Source organism: Pygoscelis adeliae, unplaced genomic scaffold (genome assembly GCF_000699105.1).
Source record: "Pygoscelis adeliae isolate BGI_AS28 unplaced genomic scaffold, ASM69910v1 Scaffold286, whole genome shotgun sequence".
NCBI classification, from domain to species: Eukaryota; Metazoa; Chordata; class Aves; order Sphenisciformes; family Spheniscidae; genus Pygoscelis; species Pygoscelis adeliae.
In genome coordinates this window covers 2,260,148-2,269,615 of record NW_008825076.1, presented here as the reverse complement: position 1 = coordinate 2,269,615, position 9,468 = coordinate 2,260,148, and the positions used below count along the sequence as shown (strand labels likewise).

General features: G+C 42.0%; 1 protein-coding gene across 2 annotated transcripts in view; it reads left to right on the top strand.

Moving 5' to 3' along the window:
* The first annotated feature begins 2,592 nt into the window (after positions 1-2,592).
* LOC103919267 (ubiquitin-conjugating enzyme E2 variant 1) overlaps positions 2,593-9,468 on the top strand; it is a 14,220-nt gene continuing 7,344 nt past the window's right edge. The window contains exon 1 of one of the 2 annotated variants that reach the window (XM_009326747.1): positions 2,593-2,666. Coding sequence is in view for 1 of the 2 variants with exons in the window: in XM_009326746.1 (XP_009325021.1) it covers positions 7,921-7,948 (28 nt within the window). In the remaining variant the exon portion in view is untranslated. Of the gene's footprint in view, positions 2,667-7,851; positions 7,949-9,468 lie in introns of those variants that run through there. The other variant, XM_009326746.1, reaches the window with a different exon arrangement.

The window sequence follows — 9,468 nt, the reverse complement described above, 5'->3', positions numbered from 1 at the left end:
GGCTCGTGCCTGCCCTCGCAGAGCCGCCGTGCAGGCGTTTTTCTTCACGTACTCCTCTTCTGGCGGGTTCTGTGCGGTCAGAGCTGACCCTCGGCTCTCTGGTCCTAGTAGTCACTCAGCCGTGACTAGAGTTACGCGGGTGAAATTAGCTGCTTTAAAAATCTTTTTCACTGATGATATCTTCCTGTTACATCAGAAGGATGTAACTTCCTTGTCAGGACGTGTATGGTTCAAGAAGTTGGTATGTTTTGGGGTTTTTTCCCCTTTAAAATTGCTCCTCGCCTGTTTTACGTAGTTAAGCAAATCCTATCTTTGCATTTATCATTACACATTAAACAAAAATACTGCAACTAGATTTTGAATGTTTTTTTTTTCTGCTGACACCCTCTAATGAACTTTGACAGATTGAATAAATTAGTTTCACTTCTGTTTAGCCAGTTTCATTTTCCTGTCTTCTTAAGTCCATATAGGGTTTCAAATGTGCCACTGTAATACTTGTTTTCAAATTGCTTCCTTTGAAGTTTAAATATGAGATCACCAGAAGACTGTTCTTGAAGATACAACAAAAATACTTTGGAATTCGTTTTTGACAGATAGGTCTCTCTTGATGACCACTTTCAACTTTTAAGAATAACCGTCACAATGCAGATAATTCATAGTAATCAAGTTTATAAAAGCCCTTTTAAAATGCAGCGGATGCTGTCCTGAGAATTATGTTTCACAGATCTGTGTTTGAACGTACGTGATTGTGAGGTGTTGGAACACTTGATTAAAATACACAAAAAAATGTAGTGGAGCCTTCTTCCCCCTCTTATGTCACATTATTCTGACTACCATACTTTCTCAATAATCCTTTCAAGCTGCTGACTTTTCGTTTTGTATTTGGCTGGAAGAACAAGGCAAATATTTTTCTTTTTAAGCCAGTGCAGCTTTGTGAATTAATTGTCTGGGTGGTCAGGGAGGGGTATGTGTGGAAAGGGACTTGGACTGCGGTGATAAAGCTGTCCCACCGCGCAGCTTTCCTTTTGTGGCGAACAGTCTTTGTGATAAGCTGTCGTTACCATCATCTGCTAGCCACATTGTGTCTTTTGGATTGCTTCCGGTTACTTCATGGATTTCTGAAAGCGGTCTCGCTTCTTCGATGCTGGAAGCGTGAAGCAATAGGCAGCCAGGTAGATGTGAGTAGGGGCCTCAATTCTTGCGTCTACAATGTGGGCATCTGACAAGCACTACACTTCAGCTACTCATGAGATCCTGTGCGTTTAACTGCTTCGGGGGGGAGGAAGGAAAAAAAAAAAAGAAAATCAGTGTGTGACTTATAAACACGTGCTGCAGTAACACTGAACTTTTGCAGTAAACCTTAAATTCGGCATGGGAGAACCTTCAGATACAGACCAGCAGCTTACATTGACGGGAGCCTTAGAGCTTTGTCTAACTGTAAATCATAGGCTGCCCTACCAGCAGCGGTCTGCATTTTCTTGTTGTGTTAGTAAAGGATGGAGATTGTCCTCTTTTGGTAGAGAACAACGTAGCGTCCAGTTATCGATAGTGGTGGTGGCACTGCAATGCAGTTTGTATGGTTCCTTCTTGACACCGCACTGAGGGCATTGCCTAGCACGTACAAACAGAGCCTGGAAGTGACACCTTCTTGTTCTCCACTACTGATTGATTCTCTGTGGGGCTTCGGACAAGTAGCTTAGTAGTATCTTTACCCATATGTAAAACAGATTTTCCTAATTCTTTGTTCGTGGAATCTTAATGCGTTCATATTTGTTTATAAAACACTTGAATACATTTGATATCCTAGGTTTATAGTTATTCAGCAACGGAGCTTAAACAGAGGCTGAGGATGAAAAATACTGAGTCTTTCTTTAAAAGCAGCTACTGACCCAGAGGAAGAAATGGTAGCAAATGTCCCTGTAACTTAAAAAAGTCATAGGGCTGGTCTTGGGAATTAGACAGGTAAGCGTTATATTTGTATCTAATAAACAGATAGAAATAATGGGGGGAAAAAAACAACCCTTACCTGGAAGAAATGTTATGATGCAAGGTCTACCAGTTATCACTTACACAGAGGAGAATTCTATGTTGCTGATAATGTGGGTTCCCCCCCCCTCCCCCCGATTAATACGTGAATAAAAAGTTAGGGTTGACTTTAATCATTCTAATAAGGCTCTTCATAGGAGACCACAAACACCCAAACTGTAAGCGTATGTCTGTCCATCCTTCAGACTGAAACGTCATGCAGGAACGCTCACTGGCTCAGGTACCAGAGGTGATCTGGCTGAGAAATCAAGGGTTCCTCAGAGGCTCACACACTCCGTGGCCCCGCAGGGAAGTTGAGCTGCGTGGAGTCTATGTTGCAGTTAGACTACAGGAGCTCACTCCATGTCACTGTTCTGCAGACTCCGATATTATAATGGGTTAAAACCTGACCATGTTGGCCTATGGAATCCTGTTTTTCTCACTTTCATCCTGGGAAAAGTTTAATGACCTCATTTAACCCACTTTTCTCTCATAGGTCCGTCTAGGGCGTCTGCTGCAGGGCTGTGGTAGACACTGCATTTACCAACAGCCTGGAAGAACTGAGTAGTAAATTGTTTGCTCAGATTTAAGTTATTCAAAGTCAGAGGAATGTGAAGAACTCCAGAAGGACAATTAATTAGGTGAACGGGCACGATAGTACTGATATATGTGGCTTAATATTGCTAACAGAGAGAATAGCACAGATCGGTTTTAGTACAGCATATTATAAGTATATATTTGTAATGGTGGGGGGAGCCATAACATCACTGTAAACTCAAAGTTATGCTTGTGAAAAGCAAATGAGACATTACAATGCAGAAGAAACTGCGTGTTGAAGGATATAGAAGGTGTACCCTGCCTCTGCAAATGGACCGTGATGTCTCCTTTGGAGTGCACTGCATATAATAGTCATTGTTATCTCAAAATAAATATTGCCAGCCACCAAGTACTTTCTAAGTCTGTAAGTAAAATATTCAAGGGTAGAGAAAAAGTAATTGAAGGGTAACTGGGAAGATAAATTATGCCTTCTTAAATAAGATGGACTATAAAAGCACATGAAATAGCAGGTGCTAAAGGAGTTGATTGCGGAGCTTCTTTGTGTATTGTAATGGAAGGATGCAGTAAATTAAATAAAAAGGTGAATAGTTCAAAATTCTTACAAGAAGAGACTCAGTTGAATCTTCTCGTGTATAATGATATAAATTACATAATATATTTGAAAAATGCCATTCTGGCTGAGAACTTAAAATGATTCATTAGGGTATTAAATATGTAAGTAGGTAAGTATCATAGAAGATATAATACTGACAAATTTTTTAAGGTGTATGAGGTTGGGATTTTCAGGTTGTAAGGGTGTTTTTTTTAACTATTGCAAGTCAAGATGAAATTACTCTGTTTCCACCTACTGATTAGTTTGTGCACTTGCCTCCCAAATCTGACCTGGGCCTAGACCAGAAGCAAAGTCTGGGGCGGCGTGCATCCTGCCTCTGCTGCTCCCCGCCTGTGCTTATCGGCTCTGGTGTTAAAACTGGAGTCCTGTATGAACAGGTAACTTTGCCTTAGTCTGTCGATGTGGTGTCTTGCTCTTCAAAGCTTATCTTAAAATCAGTGAACCTACTTGTGCATTCACCCCTTGGTGGGTGGTGCGAATTTAAGAAAACCTAGCGATATTTTGTGGGTAGAAGAGGCAGCTGGAGGAGGGCGCTCAGCTCTCGGTCAGTAACAACCGTTTCTTTTCACAACACAAAGAGGAAATGGTGGGTTTTTCCCCAGTGAGATTTAGTGTAAAGATTTTGTCCAGGACGCTAGTTCAGGGTGACTTATTTTCTAGAGTAAATCCTAGCTGAGCTGGTAATGTTTTGCTTTTCAGCTGTGATACAAGCCACAGAATGCATCTGATTTTAACTCTTCTGCTGCTGGAAAGCTTTATTTGGCTTCAGACCTCAGTGACACTGCCAGTCTGCCTCAGACAAATGTTTTAAAGTGATCTCTTTCCAAGTAACGTACTTAAAGTATTGAAAGACAGAACCAGCGCTCTAGCTTCCACGGAACAGAAAACACTTCAGATTGTTTCAAGTGCTCAGGAAGTTATTTTGGATCTGCAAAATATCGCAGTACCTGTCTGCATTATCGGAGTAGAAATTGTGACTATAAAGAGAATGCAAGAAATTTAAAGTTCCTGTCTCCTGAAAGTTTTTGTGACAGTTGCTGAAAGCCTTTTATTCAGTTTTAAATATTCCATCACTTCAGAAACTTTATATACCATTGTGACAAGGAATGATTTACTTATTTTTCACAATTGCAGTGCCGCAAGGGTAAGCTATCAAATTTTCAATAGTTGCAATCTCTGCAAAGAGATGAGAAATATATGGGAAAAGCTAGAATTAAGGCTGAGTGTCAAGTACACAAAAACAAGCAGCAGAAGGGGCTTTAACATATTAAGCAACAGAGGTGTTTAAAGCTACTGGATTTCGGTTCACTTGAGTTACTGTAAATCAGGAACTAGTACAGAAAGCAGAGTTAAATTTGGCCTGAAAGGCCAATTTGCTAAGTTGCCCGTTACCGGTGAAGATGTCAAGAAACCTTCAGCAAAAAGACGGTTCCTCTTCTTAGAGCCTCTAACAAGTGAAGTGCATTTTCTGTGTGCTTTGCTGAGGTGTTCTGTGCGGTATATTTGTGCTTTAATCCTGAAGAGAAATGCTTGTAATTTGATTTCACTTTAGAAAGTAAAGAGAAACGTATTCTTGAAGTTTTTGTGAGAGGTGTGTGTTTTGTTCTGCTGACACTGATGAAAAAGATTCAAGAAGAGGATCTATTCTCAAAGGCATATTGTCCACCTTGTTTCACTGGTTTCACTGTGCTGTTTTCAGCTTGATAAGGATTCTGAATTTGGAATTGCTTCCGCTATGTAACTGGGGAAAAGTAAAAGATTAAAAAGTATAGTCTGTCAGAAAGTGTTGTTTTTAACTTGTTAAAAACACACTCTGTACTTCACGTGAATGTAAATTTAAGATGAGAAAAATCTCAGACTGGTAAGATCACTCATAAGACACATTCAGTTGTGTATCTTTAGTGGTGCTGTGATATAAAGTAAATCTGAGAGCGCTTTAAGGTCTTTAAAAGTCCAAGTTGGCATTTAACTGTCTTCCAGTAATAATTCTGTTCTTTCCTAGTGCAGAACTTTCCTCAGTGAGATTCTGACCAGACGCGGTCAAGCTCCTTTTGTCCTCGTTTCAGCTTGCTGTCTCAGCCTTGCAACTCATTGCTTAGAAAACAGCTGAGTTGCGAGGTGCCGTGGTAGCGAAGGCTCATCAGTACTGGTTCGCCTGGCAGCACTGGTATTAGGTGCAGTTTTTGACAAGGAAAACAGAAGGTCCTGATTCTGTCTGAAGGCTGAAGAGGATGCCACCCAAAACCTAGCAGCTTCTTAACTGCAACTTTAAACTGTAAAGTACACATCCTGACTTTCTGGAAAACTCAGTTTGTGGTTTAGGTTTGTTCTCTAGTTTGCCATAAAAATATTTCATGAACTTTTTGTAACTGGTGAACTAGTGTGTGGGGTTGAGGCTTCACAAATGCACACTTACTAAAAGGTGAACTTCTAGAAAGACTGTACAAACCTGCGTGATTGGTGATCTTACCTTTTCAGTACAGTTGTAATTTAGCTTTCATAGGTTTGCTGTTGCGATTAATAGTAAATACCTCCTTTTGCTCTGAAATGTTTTTTCAGTTCCATTTCTGGGAGTATTTCTGTGCGGTCAGGCAAGCTGCAAGTGAAGCAATTATCTAGATATTATTGTATTTTTGTCTCAAACAAAGCTGCTATTTGAGAGTCTTCTTGAACCATAGCAAAGGCTAAATTAAAATGTGTAACTGAAAGTACTTTCGACAACCTGATTACTCTAACGGCCTCTTACTTTATTTAGATTTTCTTGTGTTAAATGAAGGACTCTTAGAAAAACAGGTTTGTTTGGTTACTGCCTGGAAAGTCTCCATTGCTACACTGAAAAGATTATGCAAGGTATTTATTGGGGGGTGGGAGGATGACACGCAGCTGACTCATGGTTGTGTCAGCTGGCGCAGGACATCTCCTAACTCTGAATCTGCCATGGTTTAGCCATGGAAGTTATTTGGCAAATACTGTGTGTGCCTAGAACAGATCAGATCACTTTCTAGGAATCTTAGTGGACAGCAAACATGATGATGTGTTTGCCTATGACCATGAGTGATAAAGCTTGTGTGGTTTCTGAGGTTCGGGTCCCAGCAGGATGTGGTAGCTGACCGTGAGTGCTCCAGGCCACTGCAGATGAAGAGGAGACAGGATTGGCTTAATGGCTTCATGCATCTTTCCAGACTGACCAGAAGGGTGAATCTGGTCTTTTATTCTGCCTTGCTTAAGGGCAGGTTGTTTAGAAATGATTTAAAGCATTTATGATCATATGGCCATAGTCTTTTATATGTATATGTGTGGTTTTCTTCCTGTTGAATCTCCTGAGAACGTGTCAGGGAGGGAGCTGAATTACCATCTTTGATGTGACTCTGAACTTGCCTTCTGTAGTGGCTGAGGTGCTGGTCTTCCATGCTACACCTCTGAGCTTTAGCATAGGGATAAAACATTTTTAGAAGGCAACAATGCTGTAGGACAGGGTGGTTTGTTGTAAAGTGACCAATCATCTCCATGATCACCTTATTTTCTGTGAAGTGCATAAAAACTCAAATATATGTACTTCACTTTTCGCATCTCCCTTTGCCACTGATGCTCCTGTAGTGTTCACAAGTGAGCAGTTGCTGTGGAATTAATAATCATTTATGTTAACTTTTTCCGTGTGATAGGAGTCAGTGCACGGTATGACTAGCTAGCTCTCTGTAGACCTCAGACTTGCCAGAGAAGCCTAAAATCTGTGTGACTCTTTTATGGCTCTGATTCATGCTGAATCAGAACAGCTGTATCTGGGGAGAGCTTGGAAATAAAGTTGCCTTCTCTTCCTGTAAGGTTGTAAAGCCAAGCCTAGCTCTGGTTAGCAAATGTCAGAATTAAGTCTGCCTTTCAGCCTTGGTTGTGGCCTCCTCAAATATATATGTGATGATGTAATTTTTAATTACATGGTCACTTAATTTTTTTCATGCAGGATTCCTACCTCTCTTGGTGAACAGGGTGCGTGATACTCAGAGGAGGGGTAGACAGGCAATATTTTTGGTTTCCTACTTTGGTGTGTGGCCTCTGTCTGCTTACCATAAAGCTGATTCCTCCTAGGTTGGTTGTTTTGGTCTAAGTAAATATCAGTAAATTATCTTTGCACCACTGATAAATATGAAGTGGTATTATCAAGTACTGGCATACGGAGGCTGAGATGATGTTTGTTAAGCATCGTGATGTTGCAGTCCAGCAGAGTATTCTCTCCCGATACATTCGAGGCAGGTCTTCTCCTGGCTTCAGCTTATTGCTTCTGTGAGCGGGGAGAGGCTCAGGTTGGGTTTCTAATAATAGCCACAGACGGTTTCATTGGCAGCATCACCTGCACTGTCGAAGAGCTGCTGTGACAGACTGAAGGGTGGAGTTCCAGAAGGACCTTTTGTTTGTCTTTTGTTTGTCCTTCTTCCCTGGCGGTTTCTTTCCCAGGGCCTCAGCAGGCAGGGCTGAAGCCCAGACAGCAGCTTCAGGCTTCGCACAGCCGTGAGTCATTCCCCATCACCAGCTCTCCCGTGCATCCGCTGCAGCAAAAACAGTGAAATAGGTAGTGTGTGTGTAAGTAAAGGTGGCACCTTGTCCTTCAACTCGTACTCCATCTGTTTCTCTTGTCCCCCAGCTCTCTTATCCCCTGCGCTGGAGCTAGACTGCTCTCTTCTCTGCCTCCCCTAACTACAGCATGGAGAGCATTGGGGATATAATTAAAAATGGGGTGGCTAATCTGTCATGATTCAGGTATGAACTGCATACTTGAACCTTCATATGCCCGAGGTACACAAGATACGTACTTCATGCTTTCGAGACCCTCTGGGAGGGGAAACGCTGGAGTTTTTCGTGCAGGGGAAGTGACAGTGGTCTCCAAGAGGTCCTGTTACAACCGAGGCTTTGGGGCTCAGTTAATCTTATGGCACTGGCTTCACCAGCCCCAACTGACTCATTTCCTTTCGCAGCCAAAGCTTTGTATTAACTCAGCAGCCATGGTAACAGCCTGGTCTCGCTGGGAGTTGAAGATGTAGATTTGGCATGGAGTTGTATTTGAGTTGAGCTCAGCAGCCCCCATACGTGTGCTTTGGTATAGCCAGTGCAGGTCTGGTGTCTTCGGACGCCGCTTTTCTGATTCCGGGTTTCTCTTCATACTGTTGCTACAGCTGTGTTATTGAATTGTGTTTCCCCAGAATATTCTTGAACATGATTATGTTAGATGTGTATCAAACTGGCCAACAAACTAATTCCTTTAGTAATTTGCTTTTTTGTTTTTTTTGGTGGTTTTTTTTTTATGCTTGCTTTGTAGTGAATGAAATTTGGGCAACTCTGATTCCACAGCAAAACCATCACTGACATTTAGTTTCTTTAGGTCATTAATATATTTAAAAGGGATTTTAAAGCTACCGGATTTATTCGATTTTAGGTGCTGCTACATTTCACAGTGCCTTAGGTCCTCTGTATCTTCCACATTGCCAAGCAGCTACAGAGATGATTTTCAAAGCCCTTGGTCCCTTTCTGACGTCCTCAGAGTCTGGCGCCCCGGCCGTGCTGGAAGTGCTGGCTTCTGACCGAGAAGTTTGCTGGGTTCACTTTATACACTGAAAGGCTGATTTCCCGTTCTTTTTATGCTGTACTAAATAAGTGACAGTGAAGAAGGGGATTAATTATGATTTTCTGTTATTACATGTTGGTGAATAGTTAACTTCGTACTATTGGGGGGGGGGAACTCCAAAGCCCAAATCCAACCTTTTTGTATGTCAGGTGAAAATAACTTTATTAAATATATCCTGGCAATAATTTTGTTGCTGTTGGAGAGAGACATGCTTCACACAGGTACCTGGAAGGATGTGGTGGGTTGACCCTGGCTAGACGCCATGTGCCCACCAAAGCTGCTCTATTACTCCCCTCCTCAGCTGGACAGGGGGAGAAAAAATACAATGAAAGGCTCATGGGTCAAGATAAGAACAGGGAGATCACTCAGCAGTTACTGTCACGGGCAAAACAGACTCAACTTGGGGAAATTAGTTTAATTTATTACCAATGAAATCAGAGTAGGGTAGAGAGAAAATAAAAAACAAATCTTAAAACACCTTGCCCCTGTCCCTCCCTTCTTCCCAGGCTCAACTTCACTCCTGATTTTCCCTACCTCCTCCACCCCAGCGGTGCAGGGGGATGGGGAATGGGGGTTGCGGTCAGTTCATCACACGTCTCTGCTGCTCCTTCCTCCCCAGGGGAAGGACCCCTCACACTCTTCCCCTGCTCCAGCATGG